This window comes from Priapulus caudatus, unplaced genomic scaffold (genome assembly GCF_000485595.1).
Source record: "Priapulus caudatus unplaced genomic scaffold, Priapulus_caudatus-5.0.1 Scaffold706, whole genome shotgun sequence".
NCBI classification, from domain to species: domain Eukaryota; kingdom Metazoa; phylum Priapulida; class Priapulimorpha; order Priapulimorphida; family Priapulidae; genus Priapulus; species Priapulus caudatus.
In genome coordinates this window covers 108,659-124,812 of record NW_014577767.1, presented here as the reverse complement: position 1 = coordinate 124,812, position 16,154 = coordinate 108,659, and the positions used below count along the sequence as shown (strand labels likewise).

Here is a 16,154-nt window from a genome sequence, read left to right as displayed (position 1 = left end):
AAAACTTTACTTTGGATTTAAATACCTCTTGCCTTTACGGAGATATAAGCTTGAACGTCACACATGGTTCATAGTAGTTTAACTAAGCTGGCGCGCTCATATTGCCAGACTTCCTAAACTGCTCCGGAACAGTGGCTAGCCTGTGAGGAATTGGTCTTCGTCTGTTGACAAGAATGCCACCTTGTTGGCGGCGGAGTAAGATAATATAGACTTCTATATTATTTCTTTATATTTATCATTACACTATATATATTATCCCTATATACTATTAATATATACACGTATATATATATACACACATTATATACACACTATTATATATATACATCAGCATATACTATATTATCTTATATTATAATAATGTTCAATATATTATCTTACTCCTGCGACCAACAGGGTGCATTCTTGTCAACAGACGAAGACTCATTCCTTCAAGGCTAGCCACTGTTCGGAAGCTACGTTCGTGAACGTCTGGGCATCTGAGCGCAGCTTAGTTAAACACTATGAACCATGTGTGACGTTTCAAAGCTATATTCTCCGTAAGGCAAGATGGTTATTTAAACAAGTAAAGTTTTTAATTAGAGACGGGATGTCAACGTCATTTACGATGTATTTTTATCGAGTTGCACGTAATTATATCATCGGTGTAAAATTAGGCAAGCAAATGTTTGAATTTCACATGTTTTTGGACAGTCATTACCCTCTATACTTATCTTACTCCTGATTACTATCAGCCATGCCTATCAGCCACCCACTGCGACGGTAGTACTATTTATTAGTTGGCCTTAATCAAAAACAGTACGTTTGCCTGTAAGTGCTATGACATTGTATCTCCAACGTACAGAATCTCATATAGTTAGAATGTAAGTTCATATATGATTTAAGGCGCGTAAAACGGTTGTTCAAGTAAGTTTTGCTATTGCAGGAATTTCACTGTGGAAATTTAAGTCTTCCACGATCACACAAGTACCATCAACACATGTTCAGGTTCCAGTTGTTACAGTCAACAAATCCAATGTTTAACCCTCCTTTAGAGGGTCAATAAGTGTTATCAGACACTTACTCTTCACACGTCAGTTGGAAGAGACATTCATGAGTTCCTTTCAAAAGCCATAAAATGGTAGCGTCACAGGCTGAAACAAAAAAGTGTTTTCAATCGCCTCCGTTCAGACCTGTCGCTCAGAAAATGTTCAAAATTCTGCCCTGATGCCCATTTACCTTCCGACCTGTGACCTCCATTTCGGCACTAGTGTGGCCTTTTCCTACCATGAATGCTATTACACGATCGTATCACGGAGCCTAGATCGAGCCGTTTTAGATTTATGCTGCCCGCATATTCTCCATGTATGCTTAAGTTAAGGAGGTAATGTTCCCCCTTATTTTACACCTCTTGACCTTTGACCTTCTGCACCCCAGTCTTCAACATCCCAACTCGCTTTTGTGGATTACCCCTCCACGTTTCGAAATATCGTTGACCGTACGAGTCGACGCGGTTAAGATTTGTGCCCCAACTGTTTACGCACGACGGCGGACGGACGATCATGCGATTCTACAAGCTGCATCTTGACTACATCAGATGACGCTATAATGTTAACCCAAGTTACCAAACACAGCTGTGAGAACTTAGCGGTCGCCAGTCCCAGTGCGATGTAGAAAATTGACCGGGCGACTTGCTTGCTCGTGTCAGTCCGGCGGGGGCGACTAGATAATCGCCGCACACACTCAACGTTATCAACGCATGATTTCGCCACAACGCTATAAAACAACTCGCCGAACAGTCTAAGAAATCGACATTTCGCCTACATTGCGCCGGCCGCCCAGAGTTTTTATGCCCACTAACAATAAGTTCTTTATAATTCGCAGGGGTATATCGGTGTGGGGAGTGAGGCCACGACCAGTGACAACCTGACACGCCACGTAATCAAGCTGCTTAACTGAATTCGCTCACTTTTTCTCAACGTGCTAGAACGTGGACTATTTTTATTCAGTTAGATATCTAGAAGCATATTCCTAGAGTATTAATTCTAGATTCTAGGCACTTGTGACTTTGCGGAGGCGGCAGCATCGATCTATGCATGGGGGTACCATGGACTGCGGGAGGAGAAAAACAGAAAGTAAAACCTTGCCAGGAAGCTCCGGCATTTCCTTAGAGATTCCGTACATAGTTTTGTTAACATACTCAAGTAAACTAAAAACACGCTCTGAAGTTCTGAACTTGCTCAGTCGATTGCTAAAAAGAAAGCTTGAAAGATGAAGGAAATGAAAGTAAAAAAGAAGAACTGAAAAATAACCATGACCATCATCTACCATGATTATAATCTTTGATTCCTGTCTTTGTCATGTTACCTGACTATGTGTACTGTTAGTGCATATCTCGTCTTGTGTGAATGAAATTTGAATAAGAATGTGATGTGTTCTTAGTCGAGTGAAATGATGATAAAAAAATTTGATCGAATGTAATTTGTGCATTTCTTAACACTGATAGTCTATATACTGGTGTAGCCTCAAGAAACGGCTATTGCCTTAGGGTAGTATATTGACGTTAGTCACACAGGCTGCGTTTGGTCGTTTAATACTGGTGCAGAGTGCTTGAATGCTGAGAATATATTAGAGTCAGTGAGTTGCCATCAAAATTCATGAAAATTTTTAACAAAATCATGTTCGGAAAAAGTAAGCCTAAAATAGCTCCCGTAAAAAAAAGAAATTTGTAGGCTGCTACCGCCACAGGAAATAAAAATAATTACCAAACTTATTATTTTGTTAGTTTTCTCTAACCTTCTACCATATTATTCGGATGAAATGAATGTAAATTTAATCAAATATAGACTCAAAATAGTCAAATTCCGAAAGACCTAAAGTCCATGCGAAGTACCACAAACTCTTATGTTTTTGTTGTTCGAATTTTCTATGGTTCATGGCTGTTAAACTCTGCTAATCTCATAGAATTACTGGCATCCCCGACCAATCACTGAATCAGCCGATCGCGTAATAAAATATGATAATTTTGATGATAATAGAGATAATGGCGGTCTTCAGAGGACCGCTGATCTTTGAAATCGACTGCCGGGACTTGTTTCCGATTTACTACGCATCAGTGCTATCAAACGTGTAAAAAGTATAATGTTTAAGAATACCTTAGAATGCACAATCTACCAAATTGCACCATCCCCCCTATAAAAACCGTCTCCCACATCCGAGTCATTCACTTTTGCTATGACAGAATCCTTGGACATGTGCTTACTGCCAGGCCAGTGCCTTCCTCAGAGGCACTGGTCCTGCTGCGGACCAGTGCCTCCAATTATTTCAGTTTTTCACCTCTGCAACAAGAATTACATTTCATTATTCATTAATTTTTTGATTAACCTAAGAGCTTAGTAGAGCCTAGCTCTAGGACTATAGCCCGTACAGCTTTGCCGCAGGGCTATTAGAACATTTTATGCTCGCGAGTTTTCCTAACGCCACGCTGCCTCCAACGGCGTAGCCATGTTAAATCTAAAGGTGGGGTGGCCAATAAGTTCGAGCGGAGGGACAAGGCGACCAAGGGGGGGGGTAGCTTTTTGCATTTTTGATGTTGTTAATCGTGGCAAATGTGGTTTTGGTGCTATGGACTTTGAACATGTTCGACTTACGCTGCCGTTTTAAATAGTGCAGTGTTTTGATGCTAGATATTTACAAAACCAAGGATATCATTTTTTTTTGGCCTTCTAAGTCCTTAGGGGGGGGGGCGACCGCCCCCATCGGGGGCCCTGGCTACGCAAACTGACCTGTCCCAATGGCTTTTCCAAGAAAAATGCAAAATGATCGGGCTTTTTAAAACGTTCACGCTTGCCTGCGCGTTAAACAATGCACCTACCGCCCTGTGCTGAGATTTTTTTTCGCTGTTATTTACGCTTAGTCTACCTATTACACAAAATGTTTTTTTGGCAGGTTTAACTAGCCTATAAAATATTTTAATAATTAGTGCTAGTATATATAGAATATAAACTTACCTCTCAGACATCAAAACCAAACACCGGGAATCTATCACCCGTGATCTATTCAAATCAAACACAACTTTCAGGCATTAAAAAAAAACAACTTCCAACACACGGCGGTCAAACGCCTTTGGCGAGATGAACTAACAAGAGCCGCCCAGACGTCTTGGCGCTCATCTGAGGTCTGTTGCTATAGATTATAAACGTTAAATTTCAGTCTGTGCTGTAGCCTACCACATTTGGTTAGGCGCGAATGGATGCAGACACGCCAGTTGCGCTAAAATCATTTGCTTAGGACACGCCCCACTATGCGCAGATGGAGGCGCTAGGGGATGGGTGGTGGGGGAGGTGGTGTGGGGGGAGGCGAAAGAGGGGGGGGAGGCGAAAGGCGGGGACGGGTCGAGGTGTCGGTGGAGGAGGGGAGGGGGAGGGGCTCTATAGCAAAAGCAGTTCACTCACTTGTTAACAGTCAAACAAATCCATGTTTAACCCTCCTCTTGAGGTCAAAGGTTATTCGACACTTTACTCTTCGCATGTCAGCAGAAGCGGACATTTCATGGTCCTTTCAATAAAGCCCATAAAAATGCTAGGTCACGCCTGAAACAAAAAGTTTTTCAATCGCTCCGTCAGACCATGCTTGTTCGCTCAGAAAATGTCTAAAATCTGCCCTGTGCCCATTGACCTTTGACCTGTGACCTCCAATTTCGGCACACTGATGGCTTTTCCTACCATCATGCTATACACCGACTATCACGAGCCTAGGTCGAGCCGCTTAGATTTGTGCCGCAATTCTGCATTTCCTCCCTATACCTTAAGTTAAGGAGTGAATGTTCCCCCTTCTTTTACACCTCTTGACCTTTGACCTTTGACCCCCAGCTTCGACATCCCAACTCGTTTTGACGATCCCCCCCGATGTGCCGAATATCGTGACCGTACGTCGAGCGGTTAAGATTTGTGCCCAACTGTTGACGGACGCACGCACGCACGGACGGACGGACGGACGGACGATCATGCGATTCTACAAGCTGCATCTGACTATGTCAGATGAGCTAAAAACATTACCTCAGTCCCAAAAACTCCCAAAATAACGTTCCAAACAACAGTAATGTATTGTATAAATTATGTCATCTACTACTGGGGTTTATACAGTGACGCTATTGAATTGCTAAGCGTATAGCCCCTGCCATCTATAGGAGAATATAGTAAACGTTCCAAATTAATTTTGTTGTTGTTGTTGTTGTTGTTGCCACGAGTATACTCGTGTTTCGCGGTCGTGCGTTTTGCAGGTTCGAACGAGTATACTCGTGTTTCGCGTTGAACGTGTTAACACTTATTTATCTACATGGACATCTCACCTATACTTTCCACAATTTTACACCATGTATTTATGCATTTATTCATCAAAGTGCTAGCACTACTTGCATTTCGTTTTCAAATGCTGGTGTGTACACGCGTCGTGATGTCACCCGAAATGTAATAGGCTGCATCATAGCTGCCCATGAGTTTTGTCTACATTTCGGGTGACGTCACGCATGTACACACCAGCATTTGAAAACGAAACGCAAGTAGTGCCAGCACTTTGAGGAATAAATGCATAAATACATGGTGTAAAATTGTGGAAAGTGTTCAAAAAGATAGGTGAGATGTCCATGTAGATAAATGAGTGTTAAAAAGCCCGATCATTTTGCATTTTGTGAGCCATTTTTCGTGGACGCATTGGGGAGCTGGTGCAGTTAGGAAAACTGGCATAAAATGTTCTATGCCACGTAGTGTTAAAGTGTGTACCGCGAGAATTTTCTAGTGTTTTCCCCACTTTCATGATACCTACCGTTATTGCTTGAGTAACAGCAATTGTCTAGAGTAACGATAAAATGTCTTAGAACCTTCGTATTCACCAAATCCAATGAAATCATGCACGATTACAATTTTGTGTTCTGTTTCTGTTTACCGTTGCCATCTCTCGAATTTTCTCATGGTAGCGCGAGACATCTATCACGGTGCAGCAATGCATACCACGCACCGTAGAAATCAGGTCAGAGTGTAAACACAGCCGCTCATACTAGCGTAAACAGCACTAATGCCACGTAAAGTCTGTTATTAGAGAAGCTTATGGATTGCCAGTCAGATAGTAACAAGGGGAATGACAATGACAGAAAGTGCTCTGAATTATTGACATAAAAACTCAATAATATTTATTAAACAGAATTGCACGCCCTTTTGTTTTAATTATGTTCGCTTGTTTGAGACGCCATTTGTAATTTTTGAGTCACTACTCGGAAAAATTTATTGCTGATATGATGTGGTCAAATCAATTTTTCTATGCTATAACTGCATAAAATCTTGGTGTTTTGAATGTTGGTATAATCAGTGATATTTCCACTGTCAGGTGAGACTATATTCTGCTATATTTCGTTTTTCTGAGCCAAAAAACTCGGGCCCAAGGATAGAGAACATGGGTCCCAATAAAACCAATGTGCCTAAACCTAACCCTAATTCTAACCCTAACTCTAACCCTAACGCTAACCCTAACGCTAATCCTAACCCTAACCATAACCCTAACCTATTATATTGATGTAATATTATATTTATATTGATGTAAATTGCATTGGTTTTATTGGGACCCATGTTCTCTATCCTTGAACCAAAACTCGCGGTACACACTTTAAGCGAGATGGGAACTTGTGGCTAGAGCTAAGCCTAGCCCGACCACAGGCACCTATATCTAAAACGATCCCCCAATGCGAGCACCGAAGGTGTGAGAAGGTAGGACACACAATTTTATATAGTTAGACAAAAATTTCATCAGTGTAAGTATTTATAACTTATTTTGGATCTACCCGAGATAGTTTTTATTTACATGTAAGTTTTGCATATCTTGAAAGTTGAAACAAGACTGTTACTTGTTGCTATTTCATGCTTTATGACTAGTCAGTCTTTATAATGTACATTTGTTTTGAATGTTGTTGCCTTTTTGACAACTTGCTCAATGCTCATTGCTGATTGTTCAGGCCATCCTTAAAAAATCATATGTTTGCGGTCCTCCGACCGACCCACGAAAATAGCCGCGACCCAAAAGTTTTTTTTGACATTTTGAGTTCCATATTTTATTTTTTTTACATTTTTCATAGTTAAGACTGAAACACAAAGCATGTGTGGCAAACATGAGAACAGACTTAAAATAACTATTATGCCTGACAAAAAAAAAATTGACCTACCTACCTACCCACAATAAAAATCATGGGTCGGGGGACAGCAAACATAGAATTTTTTAAGGATGGCCTCATTGTTCAAAGTGGAATGGATATTAGAGGTGTTTATTGTCTGACAAAAAAATGGTTTTGTCTTTATGGAAAAAATCGAATCGTGAATCGAATCGTGATGCATGAATCGTGAATCGAATCGAATCGTAGCACATGTGTATCGTTACACCTCTAGAGGACGTATCATCCGAAAATCCCTAACGGCGCTAGTTTCGATCGATCACTGTAGTCGTGTGTGTGATGTCATGCCCGCGCGCATTATGCTTGGCTTGGCGGGCCTCGAAACGGAGGCTCGGAGGCAGGCAGCAGCTTATCCCGGCATGCAATGCGCCACCATTACTCGTGTATAAACAGACATCCTGTCCTCTATATATAGATATACTATCAGCCACCCACCTGCGAGGTAGTACTATTTATAGTTGGCCTTAATCAAAAACAGACGTTCGCGTAAATGCTATTGACATTGTATTCCCAACGTACAGAATCTCATATAGAGAATGAAGTTCATATATGATTTAAGGCGCGTAAACGTTGTTCAAGTAAGTTTTGCATGCAGAATTTCACTGTGAAATTTAAGTCTTCCATGATCACACAAGTTATCGTTTAATTATAATCATTCCTTGGTAATCTTAATTCGTTCAGTTTCAATGACATGATGGCTGGTATTTCACTTGCAATGATCACAGTTGTGATAATATATCGTGCATGCTTCTATAATATTTACAGAAACTAAAGAAACACCACTACCAGTTGTCATCAGGGGGGTGGGGGTGCACACTATATATATACAAACTCGTATCAGCTGTTCAACTTTATACCGTGCCGTTAAGTGAAATATGCTGGATGTTGACTAGTTAATTAGAATTCATGTGTCTCCCGAATGGGAAAAAATAGGACCTATATGCTCCCGGACGGGAAATATGTGAAAGGGGGGGGGGGTCTCCTGTGCAGAAATTTGGAGGTGAACATGGGGGTCTCAACCGCGGCACATATACCTACCCTACAGTATATATATATATATATCAGGAGTAGATAATAGGACGGACAATCATGCGATTCCACAAGCTGCATCTGAATTCGTCAGCTGAGCAAAAAATCTTGCAGGAAGATTATATTAATTGCACTTCTACGTGATTTTATTCGTTTTTATTCGTTTTTCCATTGGTGCTGCACAATTAAAATGGCTACTATTTGGCCATTTACAAAACAACTAAATATTAAGGATATTATTAGTAGAATCCCTGACACCGTTGCAGGGCTTTGTATACCAACAATTTTTTTAAACAACTCGCGATTATAAACGTGTAAGGGCCGTGACTAATTCATTCTGCCCTTGGGCAGGGGGTGCAAGGCAATATGCAGTTTGTGTTCTGGCAATTAAGTGCGCAGTATACCAGTGGCACGTACTGTCAAGGCCAGGGGAACGGAACTGCTTTGCCCCTCCCCCTACCCATTCCCGCTAGCTACGGCTGTGCTTGCTCCCAAGCGTAGTAGGAACTTGGTTGCGGTGACAACAATAACAGTGAAACTAATAATAACTACACAATTAGTGACTATATCAATGACAACAATTATGACAATATTTTTTTGCACAAACATGTAAAACGATTATCAAACAACAAGCAAAGATTGCTAATGTTGCATTGAAATTCGAATTAAACTCCAACTAGTAATTAATTAAGTTCCAGTTCAAATTGGAGGGAAAATCCAGTCAAACCATATTTCCAGAACGCTTAGCACAGTGAATATGGCAATTAGTTACTATTGAAAAAACACAAACGATGTGACCGCACTTGCATGAAGAAATTAAATAAAAGTATATAAAAATAATAAATTCAAATATGAGCCAAACATTACAACCATATTCCCACTAGTACTTTTGTGCTAAAACTAAACCTTTTCCCTTCATCAAATCAAAACTGGAATCCTGCTCAGCAATTGCTTACAAGCTCAGCTCAATACATGCTCAACAATTGTTTACAAGTAGCAACACAAGCACGCCATGTGCTGAAGTAAATACAACAATAAAACTGCCTTCATTTTTTAAAATTAATTTAACCATTTTTTGCAATGTCTCTCTAACCATCGTAAATTTGTCCACCACGCTTTCCCCATGTCCATGTTTTCACTTGGTTACTACAGAATACTGCCCTTATATTATTATAATTATAATATAGATAACACACACATGCTTTTTCTTTTTAAACTGTCACACAATTGTAGTGTCGTAATTTCATTTTATCAAGACTGCTATGGTCTTTACCTCACAAGATACATCCGACTACTTGTTTACCTGATGAATGTGTGAAAGATTTCTGAAATAAGTTAATTATGGTTGACAAATTTCCATACTTCATTGGTGATAGAAAGGGCAGATACGTTGAACAGCAATTACAATAATTTTTCACACATGCACTTCCGCTAAGTACTGCGTTTTGATGTGACTTTGAATGACACAGCTCTCGAAAAGCTCTTATACCACGATTGGATTTTTATGGTTTCTGTCCTACGTGAGATTTTAAGTGACGTTTCAAACGGTCACTTCTGGGAAAAGCAGCTTCACAGAGCTTACATTTATAAGGTTTTTCGCCGGTGTGAGTTCTCATGTGTTTTGTCAAATAGGCTTGAACAGCAAAACGTCTTTGGCACAGATCACATTTAATTGGTTTCTCTCCTGTGTGAGTTGTGAGGTGAAGCCTTAAACTATGTGGCATCGAATAGGCAGCTTCACAAAGATCACATTTATATGGTTTCTCGCCTGTGTGGATTCGCATATGAGACTTTAAGGCACTTCGGTAGGCAAAAGTGTCGTTACATAGATCGCATTTAAACGATTTCTCTCCTGTATGGGTTTTCATGTGTATTTTCCGGTTACCTGAAGTAATAAAAGCTGCATCACACAAATCACATTTGTACGATTTTTCTCCAGTGTGAATTCGCATGTGTTTTGTCAAAGTTCCTTTCTCAGCAACAGTCGCATTACATACATTGCATTTAAATAGTTTCTCTCCTGTGTGAGTTGTCTTGTGTCTCTTCAGGTTGCCTACCTGAGAAAAAGCAGATTCACACACATCACATTTGTACGGTTTTTCCCCAGTGTGAGTTCGCAAGTGTACTGTCAACTGAGTCGATCTGATAAAAACCTTCTTACACATCGTACACGCATATGGCTTCTCTTTTGTATGAGTTCTCATGTGTATCGTCCAGTTACTTCCCCAAGAGAATGCACAATCGCACAGTTCACATTTATATGGTTTTTCTCCTGTATGTAGTCTGCGATGGGTCTTGGTTGCTTCTGCCGTAGCGAAAGCCGCGTCACAAAAATCACATTTATATGGTTTCTCGCCCGTGTGTCTTCTCATGTGGATCACCAAATTGTTCTTTGCAGAGAAAGCTTTCATACACACATCACACTTAAAAGGTTTCTTACCAGTATGAGTTCGCAAGTGCATTACCAAACCACTTCTCTGAGAGAAGCTTGCTCCACACATGTCACACTTATGCGGTCTCTCCCCTGTATGAGTCCGCTCATGTATAATTGCAGTTCTTTTATCAGGGAAGGTAGCATCACACATACTACACTTATATGGTTTCTCACCTGTGTGAGTTTTCATATGTCTTATAACAGTACACTGCTGTGTGAAAGATACTCCACATATGTAACATTCATATGGTTTTTCTCCCGTGTGAGTTCTTTTGTGTATTCTCAAATGGCCGGATGCAGTAAAGGCTTTTTCGCACATATTACATTTAAATGGTTTTTCTCCTGTGTGAATTCTCATGTGTTTCTTCATATCACCACTATCTCGGAAAGCAGCTTCACATAGTTCACATTTATATGGCTTTTCCCCTGTGTGAATTTTGATGTGAAGGTTTAAACTATTCTGGGAAGAAAAGTGAGCATCACAAATAACACATTTATATGGTTTCTCGCCTGTGTGAGTTTCCATGTGTTTTTCCAAATGGCCAGATGAATAAAACGTTTTTTCACACGGTTTACATGTATATGGCTTCTCTCCTGTGTGACTTTTCATGTGTACCTTTAACTTGGTTTTTTGACGAAAACTTATATCACAGACGTTACATTTCCATGGTTTCTTTCCGGCCATAGACCCAGTAGACGTAGTGGCTGTTCTTGTGTGCTCCATTATGCGGCCTTGTTGGAAGAAGGCTGAACCAGACATGTTCTGTCTTCACTCTTTAGAAGCCCATTTCTCATTGGCATCAGTTGACGCTTTTACTCAAGGAAAGCTGTAACAAAAACGTTTATATATCAACACTAATATTACTAAATAGATAGCAATAATCGGGGTCGCATTGTTCTTGATTGTTTCTTGTCCGCGTTCACACGACGTTTGATCAATCAGTTCTTGGACATGCCTCTATGCAAGCTGAGAAAAAAATACAATGCGTCCAAGCAAACAATCAAGTGAACAATGCGAATTGTGTGTGGCAATTTACACAGCCACTCCGCAGACGCTGTTCAATCTTCTACACGTGGAAGAAAATATCAAACACGTGTGATACTTTCCACACGACGCAGATCGAGGGATTTTGCATCCACACACGCTGTGGAACTTGCTGCGCCATCGTCCACGTGTGGATGATGGCGCAGCAAGTTCCACAGCGTGTGCGGCAGGCTTTACTTGCTAAATGGTAACTTGTATTTTAAAATCATCAGCATTTCTTTCAACGAGAAGGGTTCATTTCATTATGTTTGTGGATTTTTTGATGGATTATCATCGATTCTCTGATTTCCCTTGCGAATTGTTTGAAAGAATGACGTTATCATTTCAGTTCTTCCGATTTACATTGAAAAATTACCAACATCAAAAATGTTACAGTGAGGTTTGTTCAATAAACATGCGCAAGAAGTATCAGAATCGTCTGGACGCTTTGCTTAAAGCAGATCCACCTCGCAGCTAAATGCATATATATACCTACTGTGAGCTTGCATAAGTTGCAAAAATTTACTACAACTCATTTGTATTGCTACTTTCATAACATTTCTTCTCAAAATCTAAGCGAAACTAGAAAGGGCAGTTGTCGCCAACTACATGTATCCCCCGTGATCCAGATGAGACGGGATACCAGAGAAGTGTTGCCAAAAGGAGGTGTTGATCCTATAACCGCTGAGCGGAGAACTTGCGCGCAGTTCCGCGGCAAGGCGCACGCGACTGCGGCAACGTCCTACGACAGTATGCAGCGCTGGCAGCTATGGATCCGTGCGCCGAATCCATAGGCCGGAGCACGAATCCACAGCTGCCAGCGAACAGTCGGCAATTTTAGCGGGGGACACAGAGGGCAGACGTTTGGAATAGTGATAGGAAATAGTACGCGGATTGTGCGCCCAGTTACCTCTTTCAAATCATATGCTGTTTTAGAATCGCCATTCGCTGCATTTCCCCGGAGCTCCGCCCACTTTAAAAATAGTGTTAGCATTGTGGCAGTGGTATCGACGAGTAGCAGTGGTTGTGGTTGACGAGTTAGTATTTTGATTTTTGATTTTCGATGACAGCAGTAAGGCGAAAGTGCAGCATTTCAAAGCTTACTTCATTAGCATTATCATATAGTATGTAACATTTCCTGAGAGCTTCTTTTTCTATATATAAACAATTAACACATTATCTGCCATCTCTATCATCTATATGACCTGTGCCTTATATCATATGCACCCCTAGTCCGCGAAATGCAGACGTTTATACTCTGCTTTGCTAATGTGAGGGTGCCGGGTTTATCATCACCCCCATTACTGGGGTCTGCGTCGGCTCCGACTAATGCACCCCTACCACTACAATCTCCCACTGCCATTGTCATTGTCAGTATCAGGAACTAGGTAGAGTAAATTGCTTGCTATATAAGCAGGGGTTGTCTAGTATAGGGGTATTGTAACCCTAGCAATACCGTTTCTTGGAACATGGAACATGGAACATTTATATAAATCTAATAGCTATAATAAATATAAGGAGGGACAACGAATAGAAAATTCGACAGGAGAAAACCACAGGTTATTGAAACCAGAGTTAGATTATGTACGGAAAATACTGGTCACTAGAAACACTAACATCTAGAGAACTAGAGGCGGCATTAATAATCTTCTTTTCTCTAGATAAACCCCGCACCTCGTAGAATCGAGTGCCTTGTGAAATACAAGAGAGGGTACCAAGATACAAGATACAAGATACAAGGGTGATACAATTGAATTGTATGCAGACCTACGAATACTTCTATTACTATTACATGTTAGTTACAATAATTAGTAGTAGTAGTAGTACTACTATTAGTACTAGCACTACTGCCACTACTCACTAGTACTAGTACTAGTTACTAGTACTAGACTACTAGCTCCAAGAAACGGTATTGCTAAGGTTAGAATACCCTATATTGACGTTAGTTACACAGCCTGGTCGGGTTACTAGACTAAGTACTAGACTAAGTTACTACTATAGTACTAGAGCTACTAGTACTACTACTAATACTATATAGTATAGTACTAGAGCTAGTACTACTACTAGCTGCAACAAACGGTATTTGCAAGGGTTAGAAGACCTGTGTAAACACAATTTGTTGTGTAGTCGAGTAACAGTAAACAACACCGACGTCCGTACTACTGGAGTGGTAGACGTTCGCCACGTTGGCGTGGTAGACGTTCGATGGAAAGTAATCTTTGCTGCTTTTGACTCTTCACATCGAACAACCTTACAGTTTTATGCACTACAACACAGTGGCATGATATATGCATGGATGCAATATCGATGGATATGTATGAATCCGAAACTATATATATGCTCTATGCTCTATGCATAGCTCTATGCTATATGTAGATGCTGTAACTATGTCGTCATCATCGGAAAAATCAGAACATCCGGTCTATCATGAATACAGCTAGACTGGAACGGACCTTCACTCCGCCAAGTATCCTTGGCTACACTGAACTTATAGTTAGTGCAGCGTGTGCAACGGTCCACCGGCAGCAGTCTACCTTAGCGGCCGCAGCCGCGTGAAGAAAAACTGCGTTAAAATGCCATGAACATGGCGTGGCGCCATCTATGGGACGCGATATGTTCGAAAATAATGTCAGGGCATGAAACACCCAAAATCGTAACTCGTTTTTCTACAGGAAAACGAAGCGCGCCGACCAGCAAACGAACAATTACGACCACTTAGACTATGAAATGTCTACCTACGTGCGTAGTGAAAAGGCTTGTGGAATCGCAACAACTGTTGATTTGAGCGATTTCATCCGTATCGATCGGTGTCGCTGTTCTACATTCAGCCACTAACAGCCTTCGGCATATGCGTTGATGATGAGAACCAGGTCTGATCCTCGGCTGTTCTGGTTTTATTGCCGTTTCTTGCGAATGCTAATGACTAACTTACGACTGTTGACCTCACTAGTGCTGAGAGAGTCTATGTCCCCCGGGGTACTGCCGGAACGTACCCTCGGTACGCTCCGGTATACAGGAACGTACCCTGGTACTATCTAATATGCCGAACCGTACCTCGTCTACTCCACTAACGAGTCTAGGGAGTCGCCTAGGCCTACTCCCTAACCCGAACCCAAACCCTAACCCTAACCCTAACCATATCAAATAGTGACCAGGGTACGTTCCGGTATACCGGACCGTACCCAGAGTACGTTCCGGCAGTACCCTGGGGGACATAGACCCTATGAGCCTCACTAGTAATCGCAATGTTGCATGTACGTCGCGTCATACCGAAGGACACAGATTTCACACATCCTCGAAATCTGTTTCTATGTTGCGATGTGAAACTGTGAAACTTGCACGTCACTTTGCAGGCTGTTAGTTCAAACCCTGGCCCATGCAGTGAATTTTCTCAAGCTATAAGACCAGGCTCTCAACATGGAGACTCTGAATCCCTTGTGGCTCAGATACCATGGTTCTCTTAATTGTCAAATGCTCATCTGGACCCGGTTCCACAGTCGTGGATTAACTTTAACCCTGAGTTAGGACTAACTCGGAGTTAAACTCACTAACTCTGAGTTAGTAAACTCCGAGTTAAATTTGGGTTTCATAAACATGGATTAAATCCTGAGTTAAGTAACTCAGAGTTAAATATTTTAACTCAGTTAGTATCCCATAATTCCACGTAGTTAGAACAGATGAACACGATAGACGCATGATAGACGCATACACTAGCGGATTAAGGGCGAGGCAACAGGGGCACGTGCCCCGGGCCCCCCACATTTGGGGCCCCCCACATTTAGAGTATCCTAAAATTTACAAAACTGTCGTAATTGTGATCCACAAAATTCTTAGCATGTAACGTTGAAGTGATGCTGTTTCTCTGACTGAATTTTGCTGTTCAGCTGAAGGACACTTTCCCTAATACCGAAATTGCTCTGAGAATCTATCTTTCATTGATAGTCTCGAATTGTAGCGCTGAAAGGTCATTTTCAAAACTCAAGTTGATTAAAAATCACATGAGAACCACGATGAGCCAACAGAGACTGGTAAACCTCAGTATTCTCGCTATGGAAAGTGACATTTTAAATTCGTTGAAACACGATGAAATACTCTCTGAATTTGCAAGCATGAAAGTGCAGAAAAAATACAGACTATAGGGCCCCCACACAATTGCGTGCCCCGGGCCCCCCACACGCTTAGTCCGGCCCTGGACGCATAGACGATAGACGCATGATAGACGCACGAACATGATACTGGTAGAAATACGGATGCCTGGACGATCTGCAGCCCGGATATACGCGCGAAGCGCGAACAGCGCCGCCTCGCGGCGCCTTTTGATCCAATTCGCTGCCCTCTATGTAGAACTAACTACTCGAAGCCCTCTGGGTACTACAGAAAGCCGCATAATCGGTCAATTGAGGAGTTGTGGCGATTGCAGAAGCCTTTCGCCTCTGCACTTAGGGCGAGAATAAATTTCCGAGTGCTCGTAA

At 41.4% G+C, this 16,154-nt stretch overlaps 2 protein-coding genes across 2 annotated transcripts in view; both read right to left on the bottom strand.

Annotated features, from left to right (window-relative positions):
* The window catches only part of LOC106812956 (zinc finger protein 845-like), a 52,976-nt gene that overhangs the window by 25,562 nt on the left and 11,260 nt on the right, over positions 1-16,154 (bottom strand). The window lies entirely within an intron of this gene.
* Positions 8,349-16,154, bottom strand: part of LOC106812957 (zinc finger protein 808-like) — an 18,969-nt gene continuing 11,163 nt past the window's right edge. Inside the window, exon 2 of the mRNA XM_014816980.1 lies at positions 8,349-11,485. Coding sequence (XP_014672466.1) covers positions 9,727-11,418 — 1,692 coding nt within the window. The 5' untranslated portion in view covers positions 11,419-11,485 and the 3' untranslated portion in view covers positions 8,349-9,726. The remainder of the gene's footprint in view (positions 11,486-16,154) is intronic.